Source organism: Chionomys nivalis, chromosome 9, assembly GCF_950005125.1.
Source record: "Chionomys nivalis chromosome 9, mChiNiv1.1, whole genome shotgun sequence".
NCBI lineage: Eukaryota > Metazoa > Chordata > Mammalia > Rodentia > Cricetidae > Chionomys > Chionomys nivalis.
In genome coordinates, this window is record NC_080094.1 from 21,696,202 (window position 1) to 21,720,524 (window position 24,323).

At 46.2% G+C, this 24,323-nt stretch overlaps 1 protein-coding gene across 1 annotated transcript in view; it reads right to left on the minus strand.

Moving 5' to 3' along the window:
- Positions 1-129: 129 nt before the first annotated feature.
- Positions 130-24,323, minus strand: part of Cnbd2 (cyclic nucleotide binding domain containing 2) — a 69,065-nt gene continuing 44,871 nt past the window's right edge. The window contains exons 8-12 of the mRNA XM_057781102.1: positions 23,542-23,656; positions 16,960-17,137; positions 12,659-12,779; positions 6,690-6,853; positions 130-448 (exon numbers count right to left, since the gene is read on the minus strand). Of these exons, the coding sequence (XP_057637085.1) occupies positions 130-448; positions 6,690-6,853; positions 12,659-12,779; positions 16,960-17,137; positions 23,542-23,656 (897 nt within the window). The remainder of the gene's footprint in view (positions 449-6,689; positions 6,854-12,658; positions 12,780-16,959; positions 17,138-23,541; positions 23,657-24,323) is intronic.

Here is a 24,323-nt window from a genome sequence, read left to right on the forward strand (position 1 = left end):
ACAAGTGCTAAGGGAGATCATGCCTCTCAAGTTACTGGCTGAGTCCTCCAGCCTTGCCCATCCTAAGCCTGCAACTCCCCTGTGGCCATCCAGGAACAGAGAAGCCAATCCTAATGTGCTTTATTGATTCTAAAGAAGAACTCCTGCATTTTTATACTGAGGAAGGAGTTCTTGGATTTTATGACGGGGTGCTGAAATAGTCTGGACAATCCTCAAGGGGGGTAGATATTTCTGGGGCACCATAAAAACAGGATAACGTTGTTTCACTCTCTTGTTGAGGTTACACAAATCCAGGATCAAAGACCTCGGATCGTAGATCTCTTTCTTCTTGGTCTGGATGGGGATGTACGGTTGCTCATTGAGGGGCTTCACCAGCAGCCGCAGCAGATCCTTCCGGAAGATATTCCAGTTGTTCTCCTTCAGGTATCTCTGACACAGCTCTTCATCGCTGAAGGACAAACACAGAAGCTGCACTCCAGGGCCCGGCCCGGATGGAGGCTTCCACCCTTCCTTTCAAACACTAAACACTCCCTGCTTCCGGGCCCTGTGCTTTCTCACATCCTCCACCTTCTTTGCCTTTCTACCAACTCATTCCTCAAAGTCTATGCTGCTCTTCTGTCAGGCCAGGAGTCACTGGGGAGCTGCTCAGTGCCGGAAATGTGGCCAGTATGAATTAGACACACAACACAAAGAAATGTGAATTATTAATTTTAAAATTGATGTGTCGAAAGAATACTTTTGATATACTGAATCCAATAAAGTGGATTGAAGCTAATCTTGGTGGATAAAATGGAGATGGAGGTATATACCTAAAATTTCACTACTTCTAACACAGATACAGGAGGATCACTGAATTTGAGGCTAGGCTGAACTACATGGTGAATTTGAAAATAGTCTGGGCTACATAGTAAAACTGTGTTTCATAAAGGCCAAACAAAACTGGGCCGTGATGGCACACACCTTTAATCCCAGTACTTGGGAGGCAGAGGCAGGTGGATCTCTAGGAGTTCCAGCCTGGTCTACAAAGTGAGTTCCAGGACAGCTAGGACTGTTACACAGAGAAACCCTGTCTTGAAAAATAAAAACAAACAAAAATGCCAAACAAACCAAGGCCAGCAAGATGGTTCAGTGGGTAAGCGCTTGTCATGTAAGCTTGGTAACCAGGATTCGATTCCCAGAACCCATGTGAAGGTGGAAAGAGAACACTAACTCACAAAGTTATCCTCTATGTACCCACACATACCTACCACACATGAATACATGCAGACACTCACAATAATAAAATAAATGAAAATAATAAGCATAAGCTATTGGAAAGCTGGTCATGGCACACGCTGATAATCTCAGCACTCAAGAGACAGGAGGATTATGAGTTTGAGATCAGCATGATCTACACAGCAAGTTCTAAGATAGCCTGGGCTATAAAGCAAGATCCTATCAGAAAAAAAAAAATAATGTAGCTGTTGATCAGCTTTTTGTCAATAAAAGCTACAGTGGGAGGAGGGTACCACCGGGGCAAGACCACACACACACACTAAGATGGCTACCATCAGAAGCATGGAGATGCTCTGAGTCTGGAGGGAGGGTCTCCAGGGCTGAGGGATGTAAGCTGATGCAGCCACTTTGGAAAACAGTTTGACAACTTCTCAGAAGGTTAAACATACAGTTATCACATGACTCGGTGGTTTGCCATATATATATGTTCATATACAAACCTGCACAAGAATGTTCAGAGACACATCGATCATAACAGTGGAGAGCAGAACAATCCAAATGCCTATCAGCTGATGGATAGACTGTCTCTCTCTGTCTCGCTCGCTCTCTATGTCTCAAACACACACACACACACAAAATTATTCTTTGGTTTTTTGTTGTTGTTGTTTTTGTTTGTTTGTTTGTTTTTTGAGACTGAGTTTATCCGTAGCATTGGAGCCTGTCCTGGAACTAGCTCCAGGTTGGCCTCGAACTCACAAAGATCTGCCTGCCTCTGCCTCCTGAGTGCTGGGATTAAAGGCGTGCGCCACCACCGCCCGGCTACAAAATAATTCTTTTATATGAAATGTTCAGAACAGAAAAATCTGAGAGAAATAGAGAGTGGCTGTCCTGGGCTGGTCATGATGTCTTAATCCTACCTGGGCCCCTCCCTCGCAGCATCTAAGGGTGAGAAGGTAGAGCAGTAGGGTTCAGTGCTTATTGGCTCATTCCTTCTGATACCTCAGCAAGGGAAGGGCATTCCAAACTTCCTCTGACTCATCTGACCTCACCTGTCCAAGGACGCAAGCCCAACACCTCACTGGTAACCATGAATGGTCCCAGCGAAACGATGTTGATCAGGACAAAGCAACTGTGATCCTTAGAACTCAACCTAAGAAAACACCCAACAGTCAGAATGAGCTCTAAGGTCCTCCAGGTCTCAGTAACGTCCCTGCCCAGTCTGGAAAGCTAACTGTGGGCCTCTCTTCTCAGTGCTACCTATCTTGAATGACATTGTGTTGGTAGCTGGCAATTGGCTGGTTAGTATAGTCACACCACAGAAATCAGCACATGTTCCTTGGCAAGATTGTCTCCTGCCTCCTAGCAACCTGGTTGGCAGCCCTTTACCAGCACATGGATGGACAGTCTCCTCTTCAAAGTTGTGTTAACTCACATCTCCTTACACAACATTTATCACGTGCCCACAGCCCATACACTGGCTGAGTCTTTTTGGTTTTGTTTGTTTGTTTTTTCTGTTTTTCAAGACAGGGTTTCTCTGTGTAACAGCTTTGGCTGTCCTGGAACTCCCTTTGTAGACCAGGCTAGCTTCGAACTCAAAAAAATCTGCATGCTTCTACCTCCTGCCATCTCTCCAGCCCATTTTCTTTTGTTTTGCTGAGATCGAAGGCATGAGCCATCACGCCCAGCTACATGGGTCGAGTTTTTTGTTTTCACAACTAACCCATTTCACAGATGTGAACCATGGGCTTGAAGAGGCCAAAGGAACTTGCCAAAAACCTATGAGGGAGAAGCACATAATTACACATTCCTACAGGACCACTTATTTTTGGATCCAGAGTCCAAGACAGATAAAACCGCATGTCACCCACCGACACTGAGGGTCACACTGATTTCTAGTCTATTCTTTTGAGTAAACAGAACAACGAGTGTCTAGCTCCAAACCCCAGCCCGTCCTAAACTGTGACTATGCCACTATGGTCAGCTCTTTGTTTTGCCCGGTGTGCCATGACCCAGGCCGTGAAGGCATTCGCTGGACAGGCGCCGCCGTTTAAAGATATTTGAGCTGCACGATGGCTCTATCTCCCGTGTGCTGGGGCTGTCCAGGAAACCACAAGCTCAACAATTAGCAAATGCAGAATCCTGCCTGGCAGCATCGTGGTGGCACAAGGCGGCGCTTGCCCAGCAGTGCAAGGGGCAACCGCTCCAAACAGCAGCTAAAGAAAACCTTCAGGAATCTGATCTTCACAAACACTGCCCTGCCCCACGCATCACAGGACGAGTTGAGGCTCCTTAGATCACTCATCCAGGAGATTGGTTCGGAAGACCATTATTACTGTTCTTATTTTCGAGACAGGGTTTCTCTGTGTAACCGTCGTAGCTGTCCTGGAACTATCTCTTGTATATCAGGTTGGCCCCAAACTCACAGAGCTCCGCCTGCTTCTGCCTCCCTAGTGCTGGGATTAAAGGCGTGCGCCACCGCCGCAGGGCCCAAAGACCATTTTTAATAGAGTCATACTCAAGATCCAGAAGAGAATGGCACCCTGAGGCTGGAAGAAGCTGCCAACGATTTTCAACTTGTTTCTCTCACCAGCAGCCCCAAGTTTGGCCACTGGATGATTGGAAGCATCACCCCAGCCTCTGGCAGTCATCCTTGGGGCGCCAATGGAGCAAAAAAGCTCCATCTCAAGCCTCCTCCCCCTGGGAGTTGCATGGTCCAGACTCCACCTCCGGGAAAGCCCCACCCCTCCCCAGGGAGGGTCAGGACCACTCCCACAGGCCATTTAGGGTTGCGCCATGGTCATGGGTTTTGCACGGTGCCCCCCATGCTCCCCACCACTCATTAAATGTGGGCTTGATTTGGTCTAATCTGATTTAATTGGAGTTATTTTGCGTGGATGGAGAGGCTCCCCTTAAGATTATACCTAACGGCCATATCTACATAAAAACTGTTCTTTGATTTGCTCATGAGTTTTCTTAAATCCATTCAGTTTCTTCTGAGTTTTGAGACAGAGCCTTGTGTAGCTCAGACTGGTCTCAAACTCACTATGTAGTCTTAAACTCGCAACCTCCTGCCTCTACCTCCCACGTGCTGAGATTACAGGCATGAGCTGTCTTGCCCTCTTCAGTATCTCCTACTTAAATGCCTAACTGCCCTGAGCAACAGGTCAGTTCAGTCCAGGGTTTAGTAAATTCAACTCGTTGTTTCTCTAGTTTGCACTAGAATCTGTACCTAGCATCAAGACTACACAAGGGGCCAGGCAGAAGGGGACAGGGGTGAGACAGAGGGATGGGGAGAAAATCAAGAGAATTAACAAATTTTGTTTGAAAACGCTACAATGAAACCTAATGTATGTGCACTGATTTAGAAAATAAATGGCTAAATTTTTCACATACACACAAAACCTGTATACACCCGGAAACACCCTGCCCTCAGTCTGAGTGAAAAGGATGAGACCTGACTGCTCCTAGGTATGACTGAAGACTTATAGATATGAGGGAAAGAACAGCCAAAGGCATCTGGAAGGGTCCAGAATGAACATGGCCAGCAGAATAAACCAGACCATGGTCAGGGGCAAGAGAGGAAGAGAAGGGCTGGAGAGATGGCTCAGTGGTTAAGAGCATTGCCTGCTCTTCCAAAGGTCCTGAGTTCAATTCCCAGCAACCACATGGTGGCTCACAACCATCTGTAATGAGGTCTGGTGCCCTCTTCTGGCCTGCAGACATACACACAGATAGAATATTGTATACATAACAAATAAATAAATAAATAAGAGAAGCAGGGAGCTAAGAGGAGAGCCTGTGGACCAAGAGGCTCAGAGACCGAAGAAGCCGAAGAAGCCAAGTCCCTGGGAGAGGTTTAGGGTAGGGGGCAGGGTGAGAAATGCTGGGAGGAGCTACAGGTACTGAGCATGCTGGGAGAGCTAGCCAGAGTCCCCTTTGACATGCTAAAAGACACCTCAACTAGCCCTTTGTCCTGGGTTTCTTTGAGACCTAACTGCGCCTGTATCCTGAATTTTTTTTAATGTAATTTAGGCCCTGGCAATGCTGAAGCATGCATGGGTAGCCTGATTGGTATGTGGTGGTTCTGTTGAACTTGTCCATATTGGGTTTCATGGTCTAAATTTATAAGGACGACTGACCTACAATAGGAGAAATACCTATTGTAATCCCAGCCTCCAGCCTCCATCTTTGGAGGACCCTCCCCTGTGCCCCTCGAACCTTGACCCCTCCTCAGGAAAGATCAAGACCACTCCCACAGGCTATTCAAACTGCTCCCCGGAAAATAAACACGTGACCCCCCCCCCCTCGTGGTTCCTGGGAACCCTGGGGCCACCCGGGAGCACAGGTGTCTAATTAAACCTGGATATCTTTTAATCTACACTGATTTGGCTTAATTGGGATTATTTTGCATCGGCGGAGTGGCTCAGTTAGGAAATATTCCTAACACCTATCTAGTCAATTTTTCTTTTAAAATTTTTTTTAAATGATTTATTTATTTATGTGAATGTCTGTGCACCATGTGCATGCCTTCTGAGGTCAGAAGAAGGCATCGATCAGATTCCTTGGAACCGGAGTTACAGAAGGTTATAAGAAACAAACCTGGGTCCTCTGCAAGAACAGCAAGTGCTCTTAACTGCTGAGCCATCTCTCCAGTCCCGAATTCTTTTGTTTTGTTGTTGGACTCTACCTTGAGGGCCGGACCATCTCTTTAGCTCCAATGTAACCTTATTCAAGCCGCACCATTGTCTCCTCAGGGTGACACATGTGGGTGTCTGTCACTGTTTATTGTGCGTGGGAGGGTTGTGCACATCTTAATGTATGTAGCTTCCCCCATATTCTGGCTTTATTAAAGACAAATTCACAAGTGGATGACTCAGAGGGGAGAGAAGGTTTTCGAGCTAGCTCTTTGAAACCCAATGCTGAAAGTAGCATCAGAAACTGCAGCTGTTCTGAGTAGAATAACAACCCAGTTTGCTGTGGGACAATGGTCTTTTATCCTGTCACGTGTATTATTTTTAATAAAACGCTGATTGGCCAGTAGCCAGGCAGGAAGTAGAGGCAGGGCAACGAGAGTTATGGGAAGAGGAAAGTTCAGTCTTCAGTCGTCACCCAGACACAGAGGAAGCAAGATGTGACTGCCTTGCTGAAAAAGGTACCAAGCCACATGTCTAAAACAGACAAAAATTATGGGCTAATGTAAGTTATAAGTTAATAAGAAGCCTGAGCTACTAGACCAATCAGTTTATAATTAATGCAGACCTCTGTATATTTCTTTGGGACTAAACAACATCAACACCAATTCACCCTTATCATCACCAGTTCTAGACACGCACGCACGCATGTGCGCACACGCACGCATGTGCGCACGCGCGCGCACACACACACACACACACGTCCATACACACACTTTCTTTAGCTAATGGAAAACCTCGTTCAGTGGCTCCAAAGGACTTATGTACATTTCCAGCACTGACCTGGGATAATCCACGTCCATCTTTATCATCTTTTCTTTCGTCTCCCCATCAATCAACTCACAGAACTTTTCTTTTCTCACCCGTATGAGCTCTGTTCCCATGCTCAAAAGGATAAGAGGTCGGAGGTCACGCATACTTTCTGGAAGAAAGGCCTGGTGGGTGCCCTAGGGAGAAGCGACAGAAAGTTAAACCTCACAGTAGCCAGATCTGCCTGCAGATTCTGGATGGGAAACATGGGGCCTGAGGAGGAGGGGTCTTTCTGGGGCTTTGTGTGCTGACAAGGAGGGCCAGTCCAGGACTTTTGTTTGTTACTCACTGGTAGGTATATCCAAGTTAGACAAACGTTGCTTGGGCTTAACTTTGAGAGCATGTAAGTTAGATCTGAATGTCTGAGGTCTCCAGGATGGCAGCTAACTGAATGCTTCCTCATCCATACCTCCAACTCTGCATGAGCCCACAGACTCCCAGCTCCCCTCCTCCCCCACATCACCCCATGGACATAAACTGGCATCATTATATCTAAAGAGTCTGGGATGTTCTGGTGCAAGCTCCACCCCAACCCTTGGCATCCACATAGCCAAAGAGTCTGGAATGTTCTGATGGAAGCTCCACCTCCATCTCTCTCTCCCCAAACCCTACCTCATCTCAGAAAGTCCTACAAACATGGTTCCTTCCCCCAGAGATACTCAAGACCATTCCCACAGGATATTTAAAGTGCCCCCACAGAAAACAGACACATGGTTTTTCAGTCTCTTTTCCCCTTCTCCTCTCTGGGGTGCCAGAAGATCATCCAGGAGCGTTTTACCCATTAAACCTGGGTTTTGAGTTTTTTCTTTCTCCCCCCCCCCCCTTTTTTTTGGTTTTTCGAGACAGGATTTCTCTGTAGTTTTGAAGCCTTTCCTGGAACTCACTCACAGAGATCCACCTGCCTCTCTGCCTCCCGAGTGTCAGGATTAAAGATGTGTACTACCACCTGGGCTTTTGCTAATTCGGTTTGATCTGGTCTGATTTGGCTTGCTGCAGCCATGGAGAGGCTTATTGGGGTGTAGAAACACCAACACAGTACCCGGTCCTGGAGAAACAGGGCCCTCTAGGTCCTCTGTCCCACCACCATACAGCAGGCTTGGCTCTCAGGGCCCCTCATACCACTATGCTTTAACTTTCTCTATGTCCAATCTCAAATCTGTCCTCATTAATTCATTGTGAGATGGAGTCTTGGTCTATTGCCCAAGCTTGCCTGGGTCTGAGTGATGGTCTTCCCTCAGCCTTCTGAGTGCTAGAACAGGTATAATACCACCATGCCTGGCCCTCCAACACCTCTCTCTGCTGAGTAAACCCATTTTCTTGTCATCTTCTTTGTTTTTCCTTCTTCTTGTTTGTTTTTTGTTTATCTGTTTGAGACAGGGTTTCTCTGTGTAGCACTGGTTGTCCTGGAACTTGCTCTGTAGACCAGGCTGGCCTCAAACTCACTAAGATCTGCCTGCCTCTGCCTCCCAACTTCTAGGACTAAAGGCGTGCACCAACACCGCCCTGCCCATTTTCTCTCAATACTTAAAAAAGGAAAAATAGAACCAATCATCTCCTAGGCCTTTCCCTTTTCAGCCATTCCCAACCTTCCCCATGGGCTGTAAATGGAGAATATGCTTTTGCTTTTGTTTCCCTGGCCAAACCTGAATAATCAATCACATGGAAACTATATTAATTATAAACTTTTTGGTCAATGGCTTAGGCATATTCCTAGCTAGCTCTTACAGCTTAAATTAATCCATTTCTATTCATCTATGTATCACCTGTGGCTAACTGGCAATGTTCTGGCATCTTTCTCCTTCCACAGCTACATGGCATCTCCTTGACTCCGCCTACTCTCTCCCTTTATCTCTGTTCAAATTTCCCACCTGGCTTTACTCTGCTAAGCCATTGGCCAAAACAACTTTATTCATTAACCAATAAAAGCAACACATTTACAGAAGGACATCCCACATCAAATTTACTCTTAATTCCAGGTGTAACAGCTAATTATATGTGTGTGTGTGTGTATGTGTGTGTGTATTACAAGCATACGTATGTGTATATGTATGTACATATTATGCATGTATGTATTATGTATGTATGTATTCAGCACTCAGGAGGCTGAATCACCCAGAAATTCAAAACCAGCCTGTGCTACATAGTAAGGTACAGGCCAGCCTGAGCTACATACAGAGTAAGACCCTTTCTGAAAATCAAAAAAGAAAGGAAAAAGATTCATTCTTGGGTTGGGGATGTAGTTCAGTGGCAGAGCAATTTGCTTAGCATGTGTGAAACCCTAGGTCTAATCTCCAGTATGACAAAAATAAACATTTAAACCCACCAGAGGCCAGCCATGTCTGTGTACTGCAAAGTCCTATGGGTGTTGACAATATCTAAAATCTTTGTTACAGTCTAAACCAACACCCTTCTGCCTAACAACGCTCTACATGTCGCTAGCTCACCCCGTGCCCTGAACGCTAAGTCTCCAGTGACCCACTAACATTTTACTAAAGCTTTACCTTTTCCCTGTCATAGGTTTGAAATCATATAATTAAAGACAGTTCTGTGTAGCTTAGGTTGCGCTGAACTCACAGTTCCCCCATTTTAGCCCCCTGCATTCTGGATTATTGGCGTGTGGCCTGCACCTGGCTAAATTCTTATATTTTCATACCGAGACCTTCTTGTTAGTTAGTTAGTTAGTTAGTTAGTTAGTTAGTTAGTTAGTTAGTTTGCTTTTATTTTTTGAGACAGGGTTTCTGTGTAGCCCTGGCTGCCCTGGAATTAGCTCTGTAGAACAGCCTGTCCTTGAACTCACAGAGATCCACCTGCCTCTGCCTCCTGAGTGCTGAGATTAAAGGGGTGTACCACCACTGCCCAACTGAGTCCTTCATTTTAAGATTTTGTTTTAGGGGCTGGAGAAACAGCTCAGTGATTAAGAGTACTTGCTGCTCTTCCAGAGGGCCTGGGTATGTGGTTTTAAACTATCTGTACCTCCTAGTACCCAGGACCCAGTACCCTCCCCAGCAGACACTGCACACATGATATACACACAGATATTTGGGCAAAAAAATACAAATAAAATAAAAATAAGTATTTTTCAGGCAGTGGTGACACATGCCTTTAATCCCAGTACTGAGGACACAAGGGCAACCTGATCTCCAAGTTAATCCAGTTTGGTCTACATAGTGAGTTCCAGGACAGTCAGGGCTACACAGAGAAAAACATATATATCAAATTATATATATGGCTAATATATATATATATTATTTTTAGCCAGACATAGTCAATCAACTCCAGCACTTAGAGTGCAGGGGTAGATGGGTCTAGTTTGAGCTATATAATAAAATAGCAAGAGCCTCTCTCCTCTCTCTCTCTCTCTCTCTCTCTCTCTCTCTCTCTCTCTCTCTCAAGCTGATCTTGAACTTGCAATTCTGCTGCAGCTTCTCAAGTACCTGGGACTGCAGTTCTGTAGCACAGGCCCAGCTTTTGATCTTTATACGTTTTTATCCTCTCTCCTCGTATTGTACCGCACACTAGGACTTCCGAGCAGAGAGCTGAAAAGGCTTACTAAGAGGCGGTGTCCTCGACTCGCTCTCTCTCCACTGTTTTAAAGGACGGCCAGCACTTTCACCTAGACATTTCTCCTTTCTTTGCTTTTTAAAACAGATTTATTTATGTATTATATACGCATGTGCACCCGAGTGCATGCAGCTGCCCAGAGATCAGAAGAGGATGTTGGGTCTCCGGGAACTGGAACTGCAGGTGGCTGTGAGCTACCACGAAGTGAACCCAGGTCCTCTGAAAGAACAGCAAGAGCTCCAAAGGAACAACGAGCCATCTTCCAGCGCCCCCCCCCCCCCGCCTCTTTCTCTCTCCCACTCTGTCTCTCTCTCCAGTCCCTCACGATGGTGCTGGGGATTGAACCCACGTACCCAGACAAGTGTGCATAACCGAGCAGCATCTGCAGCTTCATTCACAAATTTGTTTGTTTGTTTCTACGGCAGAGTGTCCCTGTGCAGCCCAGGATTGCCTCAAATCCACAATCCTCTTGTTTCGGCACCATAGATATGTTCCACCTCACCAGACTCCTTTATAAATATTTTTATTGGTATCTCCCCAATAAGGACATTTTATGTTTTATATTTTTTTTTGGAAAGGCTTTGGAAGTTATTTCATCATGGCATCTTTCCGTGTGTGCATGCATGTGGAAGACCGAGGCTAGTCTTCAGGCGTCATCCTCGGGAGCCATCCACCTTGTATTTTGAGACAGGGGCTCTTTGGCTTGAAGATCATGACATAGATAGGGTTTTTTGTTGCTGTGAAGAGACACCATGACCACAACTCTTTTTTCTTATTTTTTATGTTTTTTTTGAGACAGGGTTTCTCTGTAGCTTTGGAGTCTGTCCTGGAACTAGCTTTTGTAGACCAGGCTGGCCTCTGCCTCCCGAGTGCTAGGATTAAAGGCAGGAGAAACCGCCACCCGGCTTGACTACGGCAACTCTTATGAAAGAAAACATTTAATTGTGCTGGCAGTTTACAATTCAGAGTTTACTCCATTACTGTCACGGCGGGAAGCAAGGCAGCACGCAGGCAGACATGCTGGAGTAGCTGAGAGAGCTCTTACATATTGTCTCACGGCAACAGGAAGTGGTCTATCTCACTGGACACCGGTTGAACATATATGAGACTTCAAAGACCACCTCCACAGTGATTCATGTCCGCCAATAAGACCACGCTTACTCCTAATAATGCCACTCCCTTTGGGGGCCATTTTCTTTCAAACCACACAGCTCACTAAGCAGGGGCTCGTCTGCCTCCCCAGAGCCACCACACCCAGTTTTCTCCAATGGGCTCTGGCTCAAATTCAGTTATCCACACTCACACCTATCATCTTGCCAACTGGGCTTTCCCCAGCTCCCAGTCACACTGCCATAGCTACATGTAGGGATTATTTTTAGTCGTTCCCTTCCCCCACCCGTCCCCCTGGCCTCGTCATCTCCAGATGGTTCCTTTTCTCTCTCCAGTTACCCGCCCTCTGCTGCCTTGTCAGATAGTACTTTCCCATATTTTGTAACTTTACATTATTTTATGACTCTCTTAAAATTTCCCTCCCCTCTGCTTTCATGAACCCCAATATATAGATTCCTAAAAGATCAACCACAATATCTTTATCATGTCTTTATTTTATTGTTTTACTTTTTTTTTTGAGACAGGATCTTACTGTGTAATCCTGGTTGACCCAGAACTCACTATCTAGACCAGGCTAGCCTCAAACTCAGAAAGACCTGCCTGCCTTGCCTCCCAAGGCATGCACCACCACGAATTAAAGTCTTTTATTTCTTTCTTTTCTTAGAAATTTTAATTTACTCTAATTTGAATTTAATTTAATTTTAATTTAAGCCAGGCAGTGGTAGTACATGCTTTTAATCCTGGCAGTTGGGAGGCAGAGACAGGCAAAGCTCTATGAGTTCAAGGCCAGCCTGGGCTACAAAGCAAGTTCAGGACAGCCAGAGCTGTTACATAGAGAGACCCTCTCTTAAAAAAACAAAAATTTTAAAAAAATATTTTATTTTATCATGTGTGTGCATGTGTGTGTTGTGTATGTATGTGCATGTGTGTATGTATGTGCTTGTGTGTGTATATATATGTGTGTGTTGTGTATGTGTGTGTGCATGTGTATATGCGTGTGCTTGTGCGCGTGCACGTGCACGTGTGTGTTAAAAGGACAACTTTCAGGAGTCAGTTCTCTCCTTTCACTGTGTGTTCCGGGGAGCTAAGTCAGGTTGACAGGCTTCAGCTAGAAGCGCTTTCGCCCCTTGAGCCACCTACCAGCCCAGCACGATTTCTTATATCATCAAATATGGAAAGATGTGTTTCTAAGCCTTTCTGCTCGTTACCCAGTACCCACAGCCCATTTGTGCTGTGCACTAGCCTGTGAACGAAGCTCCTCGTACACTTACCACAATGTCACCTTCCTTCAGAGTGTGCACCTTCATGTAGACCCCCACTATGGCATCCCTGGGGAGTTCACCGAACTTGGTGTTGGCCATGGGACATTTGGCCGGATGACCAAACCTAGATCTGAAATGTAACAGCTTGTTAGAACTGGTCCATAAAATAGCCAGCTAATCAGTCCCAAGAAGTCAGCCCTCGCGGTACTGCTGATGAGAGCCCCCCTCCCCCGAGAATCTGCACCTCTGAAGAAGGTGAAAAAACCCTCAAAACCAAATCCTGAGTGAGTCTGACTGCTGCTGGCTGGGGTCACAGAAATGTCAGAGAGCCTGGACTTGGGAGAGAAAGGAACTAGGGACCTTTTAGCCACCAGAAGGCTGCTTCCGGAAGAGAAGATGATCCCATGCAGCTGTGGCAGCCTGGTGGACAAGAAGTACAAGCATAAAGTTCAGGTTTCCCAGTAAAGGAAAAGAATTCCCACCAGCCAGAGATGCTTACAAACAGAATGACTGTTCAAAGGTGAGGCTCTCTAGGCACCTAGGGGCACAGCAGAGGCTGCCTCTCTGTTTATGAAGACCAGTTCCCCTGCTCAGCCTGCAGCCCCTAGACTCTATTCAAATTGAGCTTAATTTTACAAAGGCAGCCCTGTTGTGCTGTCCTCGGTTTCTGTCTATGGCAGCAGGAGAGAGGCGAGGCAGGTGATTAGAAATAGAGAAAAGATTATGAGCTATGGATAGCTGGGGCTCGCTCAGCTCATGCAAAGATAGGCTGGCTTCATTCCTGCCCCTCCAAGAAGAGCATGGGACAGGTGCGTACCCAGCGTGCCCTGTAACTTTTACTTGGGCCCCCTCTGTCCCTTCTCCCTTACTGGCTCACAACAGACACACTGGGTCTGTTTTTTCTCTACCTGTGTGGAAGCTGGAAGTGGGAATATTCCATCAGAAGAAAAACAAGTAGCCGGGCAGTGATGGCACATGCCTTTAATCCCAGCACTCAGGAGGGAGAGGCAGGAAGATCTCTGTGAGTTGAGGCCAGCCTGGTCTACAGAACGAGTTCCAGGACAGGCTCCAAAGCTACAGATAAATACTGTTTCAAATAAGGGGGGAGGGGGACACAACCTGGAAGTCATGGGTTGCTTCTTGTGGAAGCCAGCAGATCGGAAGCGTTAATGGATAAACGAAGAGGCCATTGAAAAACAGGACAGTGATACTTGTAGCGAGCTGCGTGAAGCCACACCTGATGGCAATGTAGAGACCTGCTTCCGAGCGTGGTTGAAAATGGCAGTAAGAATGCAACGTCCCCGCTCAGCAGGAAGTAGCCAGAGAGATTGACAACGTCCAAATTCCCTATAAGATAATTTAAGTGGGGTCCCTTCAGAGCAGCAAGCCTGCTTCCCTGAGTTCCGCTCCACTCTATGCACCAGTCTGGACCTAGAACGAATGCAGCTGGGGCTAGAAGGCAGCTGGAGCAGAGCTTTGCTAGGTAGGTGGCTGTGGTAGAAGGAACATTGTCTCAGCAGTCGGTGCCTAGCCTGGCGAATGCCACAGCAGTGCTAAGAGTATCAGCAAACGCAACAAGTGCTGGAGCTGAGACAAGCTGGAGCACAGACCCCACAGGGCTGCCCGAGAACGCAGCGTAGCTGCAGGGCAAGGAAAAGGCAATGGCAGTTTCAGGCTCTGCACGCCGCTGAAAGTCTGCGGCAGAGCGAATTTAAATCAAGAGACTGCCTTATTGTAGGAGCAGGTACCTGTGGGTACTGTTTTAGCCAAAGGGTTGGTAGAATACCATAGCCCAAATGGGAGGTTGGGTCTAATGGTGATTAGGAACCCTACTGCTGGCAATCTCAACACCTGTTGTCATGGGCATTTATCTTTAAATCCTGTGTGAGATCAGACAACCCACGAGAATACAGCATATGGTCACTTAGCAGAAGCAGGATCAGCTGAGCTGCTAGGGAAGCCAAAGAGGTGCACGAGGAGGTGTCTTCCATGCACTCAGCTGACAAGAATGAATGTGCCACGGGGGTATGGCAGCTGGGGTATGTTAAGAGAGGCAAGTCCATACCCTAGTCTGTCAGACATTTCTATCCATCCAGGGCTGTATGTGACCAGCATTCAGTATGAAAGATTAACCCATGTAGCTAATCTGTCTAAAGAATTGTCTAGATATCTTTTAGGTAATTGGTCTGGTGAATTCAAAAACAACTGGAAAAGCTGCGGATGACAATCGCGACCGCAGATTCCACACGCATGGACACCAGCCTGGCAGAAGGACTATCCTCCTGGATCACTCCATGGATCATCTGAAGGAGTGGGCGGGAATAGGAGCCCTAACAGGATTAATGGTGCTTGCCTCCCTGGTATGCCTGTGGTGCGTCTGTCACATAAGGGTTTCACAGCATTGCAATGCAGTTATGATCATTCAGGCCTTCACGGCCATTGAAGCAGGACAGTCTCCCCAAGTTTGGCTATCTACCTTAAAAGAGATAGAAGCGAGCACAGGATGCGAGGCTTGCGCACTGCACTTGAGGTAAGCATACATCAACCTCAAGAAGAGCAAGTTTGATTGCATGTGGGTTGGTGTCTAGCTCCCACCTCTGTAAAAAGACACCGGACAGGTCTAGTGTTCTCTGGGTGAATGACACCTGGACAGACACTAGCACATGTTCCATTTTTAACAGAGATCAGACCTCTACTCTTGCCTGTAGCTTTACAAAACAAAAAGGGGGAACTGTAGCGAGCTGCGTGAAGCCACACCTGATGGCAATGTAGAGAGCTGCGTGGAGTCGCACATGATGGTGCTGGCTCCCGCCCTCCGCAATCCCGAAAGCGAGTGCTCTCTGTGATAATCAACTCCTATGGCTAAGGCCTGACTTATGCTATTATCACGCAATGACTGTCAGCTGCTTGCATATGCGTGAACCTATGGGCAGTGCCCACCTGGCAATCTGAGGATGGCGGCCCAGGCCTACTTAAGGGCTGGGAGAGGTTTGCCTGGGGAGAGAGAGAGATTTTACAATTGTCAAAAGGTCCTGAATAAAACTGCAGTGAGAAGAGCTCCGGTGGTCGCGTCATCCTTGCTGGACGAGGGTGGCCGCGACAGATACTAACCCCATTATTGATACTGGTTTTTTTGGTTTTTGTTTGTTTGTTTTTGCTTTTGTTTTTTTATTTTCCAGACAGGGTTTCTCCATAGCTTTTTTGGTTCCCGTCCTGGAACTAGCTCTTGTAGACCAGGCTGGCCTCAAACTCACAGAGATCCACCTGCCTCTGCCTGCCGAGTGCTGGGATTAAAGGCGTGCGGCACCACCGCCCGGCTTGTTTTTGTTTTTTAAAGGACGTAGCTCTGGCTGTCCTGGAACTCACTATGTAGATCAGGCTGAATTCAAACTCACAGAGATCTATCTGCCTCCACCTCCCTAGTGCTGGGATTAAAGGCGTGTGCTACCACCGCCTGGCTTAGACATCTCATGATACTTGAGTTTCAAATGGGACGAGGAGTGAGCGGTGCTCCTGATGCAATCTTTTCCTGTTCCTCAGGTCCTCGAGTTAAGGCAAGAGCACAGGTCTCAATGTGGCTCTGTCGCATGCCAGCGAGACCCATGGCAGACGGGACAGATATTCGACCAGATGCTCAGGCTTGAATTCTGGTTCTACCACTTTCTACAATGTGTGACCTTGAACAAGCAACTTCACCCTTCTGTGAAGCTTAGTTTTCTCACCTGGAAACTGGGTGATGACCAGAGCGCCTTTAGGGACATTGTGGAGATTAATTAGATAACTTAATGCCAGATGCTAAGCATCCTGTCAGCATTAAGTATGATTTATCAATAGTTCATATAACCACTGGCTTATAATGACCTTGAAACTCAGAAACCCACAAAGCACAAGGCTTAGAGAAGTCAGATCCCTTGGCCAGGGACACAGCCAAAGCAAGTGACCAAGCCAGGCTTTGAACCTGGGTTGGACTGACTGTAAGCCAAGCTCGTACCTGCCATGCTAGAGCTTGCTCCCCTAGGTGGACAATCTTCTGAAGACACTGAGTCAAAAGGACCCAGCAACAGGGACACAAAAAGCCAGAAGATCCTTTCTACCTTTTAAAAAACATTACTGTGGCCTTGAGGAAATGAATGGTGGTTGTTCTTAAGTAGCCAAATGAGACAGAGACAATGCAGATCCTGGAGGACAAACCCAGCCAGCCACACCCATCCACCTAGGATGACCTGCCAGACACTCTGCCCCTCACCAGCATCTCCAAAATCTTTAACACCCGCACCCAGACCACTCTATCAGCTAAGAGCTCAGCTTACCTGACCTTTGGGCCCAGCAACTTTGGGAGACTATTTTCTGTTGAGTTGATCTTCCCGTGGAAGGTTTTTCCCTTTTGCCCTCTGACTTCCTGGAGACGCCGAAGTTTCAAATAGCTGAAGTCTTGTAACGGATATGATTTGATCTGGAATTCCTTAAATCTCTCCATAGGAGATATTACTATTAAGAGAAAGCACAGAAAAAACAGAGCAATGGGCCTTGGGCAGTACAAGGACGGTGAAAGAACCCCTTCGGAACCTGCCCAAGTCGTCTGATACGCTGAGGAAAGAAAGCAGGAGGCGTGGTGGCACGCACCTTTAATCCCCACACTTGGAAAGCAGAGATGGTAGATCTCTGAGTTTGAGGCCAGTCTGGCCTACATAGCAACTTCTATGTCTGCCAAGGCTTCAGAGCCAATGAAGAGGAGGAGGAGGGAGGAGGAGGCAGATTCCACAGACTGCCCTCAGGGGCAGTCCTGCACTAGATCCTTCCATGATTGCATCTAGTTGAGCAGTTAGCCTAGGATAGAGGAGGTGAACAGAGAATCTAAGTTGTCTGCTGAAAGACTGACGCTTAATTTGAGCTCAGTTCTAGTCGGCTCAGAGTCCATCTCTTCCTACTGCCAGATCGTATTTGGGGCTGGAGATGCAGGTCAGTTGGGAGAGGGCTTGCCTAGCACCCACAAGGCTCTGAGATTGATCCGCAGCACCCATGCAAATAGTTGGGCATGGTAGCTTGTACTTACCCCGGCACTGGGGAGGGAGAGACAGGCAGTGCCTCAGGGCTTGTGGGCTAGACAGCCCAGCCTACGAAATGGCAAATCCTATGATCAGTGAGAGACTGCCTCAGGAAACAAGGCGGGCCAGGCATCTTGGCTCACACCTTGACTGATGGAGTAGTTAATTTCATTGGTTAAATAAAGAAACTGCCTTAGCCCTTTAATAGGACAGAAAATTAGGTAGGCGGAGTAGACAGAACAGGATGCTGGGAGAAAGAAGCTGAGTGAGGAGTCACCATGATTCTCCCACTCCAGACAGACGCAGGTTAAGATCTTCCCTGGTAAGCCAGCTCGTGGGGCTACACAGAATATTAAAAATGGGTTAGATCAATATGTAAGAGCTAACCAATAAGAGGCTGGAACTAATGGGCCAAGCAGTGATTAAAAGAATACAGTTTCCGTGTAATTATTTCAGGTAAAGCTAGCCATGTGGGCAGCCGGGTGGCGGGGACGCAGCCCTGCCGCTCTTGTTACAACACTTGACTTTTTCTATATTTGGGAGGTACAGCCAGGGAGATCTCAATTTCAAGGAATGAAAGACAGTAACTACCAATCCTCATTACTATAGCCAGCAAAACGGTCATAATTAAGGAGAAAGAAACACTTTCCTCGATGAACACAAACTGAAAGAATTCATGAGCACTAACCCATTCTTGATAGGCTCCTTTGGCCAGAAGAGAAAGGTAAACACGGGGCTAAAGAGGTGGCTCAGTGCTCTTCCAGAGGACCCGGGTTCAATTCCCAGCACCCACATGGCAGCTCACAACTGTCTGAAGATCCAGTTGCAGGGGATCTGATACCTTCATACCAATACACATAAAATAAAGTTAAATAAACCATAAAAAATATTTTTTTTAAAAAAAAGGTGGCTCGCAGTTAAGAGCAGGTGTTACTCAGAGGACTGGATTAGACACCCAGCACCCACATTGATGGCTCACAACTGTCTGCAACCCTAGTTCCAGGGGATCCCAGGGTGCACATACAGAACACATACATACATGTAAAGTAATAAAAAAAAATTTCAAGACAAGCTTTTTCCATTTAACAGCATTGGCTGTCCCAGAACTCTCTCTGTAGACCAGGCTGGTCTTGAACCCACAGAGATCCACCTGCCTATGCTTTTCAAGTGCTAGGATTAAAGTTGTATGCCACCACCGCCCAGCAAATAAATCTTTAAAAAAAAATAAGGGTAAACACATCCAGGGGCCACAGGGAAGAATAAACCAGACTAGAACAGTAAGCACAAAAGGAATAGGAAAACACCAAACGCTATAAAATCAACACAAACACAGGAGTTAATACACAACTTTCAATAATAACTCTGAAGCTTAATGATATCAATTCTTCCATCAAAAGGCACAGAGTAGTAGATTGGCTTAAAAAAATAAACTGCATTGCCTAATGGTGGTGGCTCACACATTTAATCCTGGCTAGCACTTGGGAAGCAGAGGCAGGCAGATCTCTGTGAGTTCAAGGCTAGCCCGGTCTACAAAGTGAGTTCCAGGACAAACAGTTCTACATAGAGAAACCCTATCTTGAAAAACAGATAGACGGACAGACAGACAGATAAATGGCATCTATAAGTTGCCTTCAACAATGCACCTCACCATCAAGGATAGAGGCCACCATAGCATGAAAGGATAGAAAAGCATATTCCAAACAAATGGAACTAGAAACCAATCAGGGGACCGCTAGTCTGGCATACTTCCTGGCAAACGAGATCCTCATCAAACAAGGAGGAAGGCAAGAGCCAACATCTGCAGTTGACCTCTGAGTTCCATATGTGCACCATGGCATGTGTACATGCTCTCACAGTCACAAACATACACACGTACATGTGACAGCATGTATAATCTTAGCATTAGAGGTGTAGAAACGGGAGGGCCCCCAGGGTCTGGTAGCCAGTTAGTCTAATCCAAGTACGCACCCTTCTAACCTAAAAAAAAAAATAAACAGCCGGGCGGTGGTGGCGCACGCCTTTAATCCCAGCACTTGGGAGGCAGAGGCAGGCGGATCTCTGTGAGTTCGAGACCAGCCTGGTCTACAAGAGCTCGTTCCAGGACAGGCTCCAAAAACCACAGAGAAACCCTGTCTTGAAAAACCAAAAAAAAAAAAATAAATAAATAAAAAGTAAAAAAAAAAAATAAACAAAAATGTTTAAAACTTTCTAAATAAACTCATTTTTGTGAGCGTGGCTATAGATGAATGGTATAGCGTTTCCCTGGCATGCATAAGACCCTAGGTTTGATCCCCAGTGCCACAAAAACAGAAAAAGCCATTTTAAATAAAAGATACAAAAAAAAACACACACAACCAAACACAAAATGATAGGAAGAGAAATATCAAACTAATAGCAATCAAAGGAAGCTAAATTAAATCAAAAGGAGCATCAGAAAAAAGGTAGATTTTAGAGTAAAGAATACTACCAGAGACAAAGAAGTTCATCTTAGGTCAAGAATGTAGCACGTGGTAGAGTGCCCGGCCTTGTAGTCTGGGGCTCAATCTCGACACCTCAAAGCCAAGCTTTCTTGTCTTGAAGAATTCAGCCATGTGGTTCTATGGGTCAAAGTCAGCCTCAGATACAGAGGGGGGAGGGGAAGGAGGACAAAGTAGGGGGAGAGAGAAAACAGTAGGTGGAGATTTTCTCAGCTCTGTACTAACAGCTAATAGAGCAGATGAGGAAAACGAGGAAGGACACGGACCCCTCCTCCCCATCACCAGCCCGGCTGACTTACATTCACAGCACGCAGCTGCCGATGACAGCATATTCTTTTCAAATGCAAATGGAGCATTTACCAAGATAGATTGCTTTCTGAGCCATAAAACAACGTTCAACACATTCAAGAGGATCCAAACTGTCCCGAATGTTTTATCACAGAAATAATAAAGAGAAAGATAGCTGGATGGTCCCCAAATCTTGGAAACCAAATAACACCCTGATTAATAGTCGGTGGGTCAAAGAAAAAATCAAAAGAGAAACTTAAAAATATTTTGAACTGGCCCACGATAGAATCACAGCATATCCAAACTTGTGCAGTACAACCTTATACCTAGGGGACTGGTGTTGGGGGATGGCTGATGAGAATTGACATTCCTTTCAGCCTGCCTGTCATCTTGCAGTAATGGTGACAAGTGTCTACCATAAATTCATGCACCCAGGGGGTGGTTTATGAGTTTTGTATGTTCATTTGTTTAACATCCAAATGAGTCTATGATATAGGGAACATAATTTACATTTTACAGGACCCGAGGACACTGATGTACAAAGTCATTTGTCCAGTGTCTAAGCCTAGGCTCTTTTTTTTTTTTTTTCAAGGCAGGGTTTCTCTATGTAGCCCTGGCTTTCCTGGAACTCATTCTGTAGACCAAGCTGACCTCAAATTCAGAGATTCACCTGCCTCTACCTCCCGAGGGCTGGAATTAAAGATGTGCACCGTCACCACCTTGCATGAGCCTAGACTCTTAACTGATGTGGGATTCCACTCCGTATGCTGTGAATATGTTTTATTACCATTGATTCATAAAGAAGCTGCTTCTGCCTATAGCAGAGCAGAATATAGTCAGGTTAGAAGAGATATATATATATAGAGAGAGAGCATGGCGGAGTCAGAGAGATGCCATGTAACTGGCAAAGGAGGAAGGCACACCGGAACCTTACTGTAGGTAGGCCACAGCCTTGTGGCTATATACTGATTAATAGAAGTAGGTTAATTTAAGATGTAAGAGTTAGTTAAGAAGCCTGAGCTAATAGGCCAAGCAGTGTAGTAATTAATATAGTTTCTGTGTGATTATTTGGGTCTGGGAATGAACACGCAGCCTCTGACTACATTTAACGGTGATACTGTCTGGAAAAGTGATGGAGAAGCCAGATCAAATGATTTAAGTATTAACCAACGCCACCTACTATGTGGGGTAAACATGGCTCTGTCAAGCTCCAAAGTTATCTTTGTCACACCCCCACCCCACCCCCACACACACCTTTTCCCCTGCCCAGCCACCAATGTTGGTTTCAGTTCTAATATCAGAACAACTGGCCACATCCACAAAGTGATCTTGGAGAGGCTGGATTATAATCTCAAAGGATTGTTGGGAGGAAGTCAGTGCTGGTATTTAGTAAACATGTAACCCCTGGGCCACTGTGGCTGTCTGTTGAGGGCTGGGTCTCTTTACCCAAATGTATAACACACACACACAAACTCACACACACATTCTCTCTCTCTCTCTCTCTCTCTCTCTTACATGCTCTCGCGTGCACACACATATACAGCCTCCTGTGAACAGAAACACTACCCAAAGTCAGGAAGTTGTCACCTCAGGCAGGTTCTAGAAGTTTTTATCTCACACTGGTTGTGTTTAATACCAAGAACTGGAGACTGGGCGTGCCTGGAGCCTTTGGCTAATATGAAAGCGTTTGCTTTTCTTTCAATGTGCGGACCTGCCCTCTCCAGCCCTCCATTACTTAGTATCTGTATGACCTTATACAGAAGTTTCAGCTCCCTGAACCTCAGTTTCTGTATCTGTAAAATGGAGATATAATTGTATCTTATTGAAAATCTGCAGTGAGGGCTAGTCTTGGTTGTCAACCTGACTGCATCTGGAATTAACTAAAGCCTAAGAATGGAGAGCACACCTCTGAGGGAATTTTGCTTAATTTGAAGTGGGAAGAGCTACTTCTAATCTGGATCTTTGAGGTAGAAAGATGCACCTTTAATCTGGATCTGGGCTAGGTAGCACCTCTAACCTGGCCACGCCTTCCGCTGGAAGCCTATATAGGGACACTGAGAAAGGAAGCTTTTGCTGTTTCCCTGCTTGTTTCCATCTTGCTAGCTAGTCCATTCCTTCTCTGGCACTGGAGCCCACTTCTTCAGGATTCTAGCGTCTCCTGAAGAACGGCCAAGGCATCCAGCCTGTGGGCTGTTCACAGCTACCATCCACTCACAGGTTGTCATTGCTGGACTAGTTGAACCCCAGCCTATAAGCCATTCTAATAAAGCCCCTTTCTATATATAGAGAGCACTATTAATTCTTTAAGTTCTGTTACTCTAGAAAGGCTTGACTAATACATCAGTTAGGAATTACACTTCTGTATAAACAAATGACTGAGTATATGCAGAATTCAATGAATGATAGCAACTATCCGTGCCATATATATATGTATACACACACACACACACACACACACACACACACATATATATATCACAGGTACAGTCACAACTCAGGATATACTCAAAACCATTCACAGTAGCTAAAATATGAGTGTTGACCCTGGGTGTCACTCTGAATATACATAAGATGCCTGGGATGGCCATGGGCCCTGGGATCCTAGAGTTTAAATTCTAGGGAGGCAGCCATTTAATAACCATTTCAGATTCAGTGATGGCAGTGGAACAGACACGACACAAGAGAAATACCGCAGATGTAAATGGGATGTAATGAGGGCTGAGGTGGAAGATGCTGCTTCAGCACGAGAAGTCTAATAACTTCAGCACTCTGAATAAGGATGCGTCATCTAAGATGTGAAAAGCAGAAGAGAACTGGGGAAAGACGGGTGTGGGGGGGCATGAGGCATAAGTACTGCTTACATGGAAGAATCCAGAGAGGGAGGGAGGACCCAGCAGGCAGGGCCAACAATCAGGCTCTTAGAGCTGGTAGAAGAGGAGGGTCAAAGCAGATCTCCTGTTCACCCCTTTGAGCTCAGATACCCATGAGTCTACGGAGTGGGGACTGGAACCAGGACAGAGCCCAGAGGACACACCTCTCCCCTGCCAGCTATGCCATCAACAGATGTGGCCATGTAACTTACCCTCACGGTGAACTCCCAGAGGTTTGTAGTCCAACAGATCCAGCTGCTGCCAGACCCACTTATAATAGGTACTGGAGGCTCCCAGGTCTATCATCCGCAGGATCTCACAGCTGCCCTGGACACATCAAGAGATAAAAGCCAAGGGTTAAACCTGGATGCTCCAGGCAGGCCAGGCTTTGAAAGGAAGCTTTATATTCACCTGACTTAATTCCATTTTGTTTTATTTGCTCAATGTATATCGTTCCATGTGTTTTCCTTAATAAAAATGTTATTGTCTTGTAGCAAATTCAAGCACCTAAAGAAGCATAGAAAGTACACACAGTATTGACACTGACCAAAGTCATCGCTGAGGATGTAATGACACAGCCAGTGGTACTGTTCACTGCAGGCTACACATCCTGCTGATACTGACAGTCACACACACACACTTTAGCTTTTTAAGACAGGGTTTCTCTGTGTAGCCCTGGCCACCCTGGAACTCACTCTGTAGACCAGGCTGGCCTCAAATTCAGAGATCTGCCTGCCTCTGCCTCCAGAGTGCAGGGGTTAAAGGTGTGCACCACCACTGCCCAGTGACTTTTATAATTATTCTGTAGCTAATTTCTGGTCTTTGAAATGATCACCTGTGAAGCTGGAGAGATGACTCAGTGGTTAAGAGCACTGGCTGCTCTTCCGGACTAGCCAGGCTCAGTCTCCAGCACAAACACAGCAGTTCATAACCAGCTATAACTCCAGTCCCCAGGGATCTAATGCCCTCTTCTGGCCTCTGCAGACACCAGGCA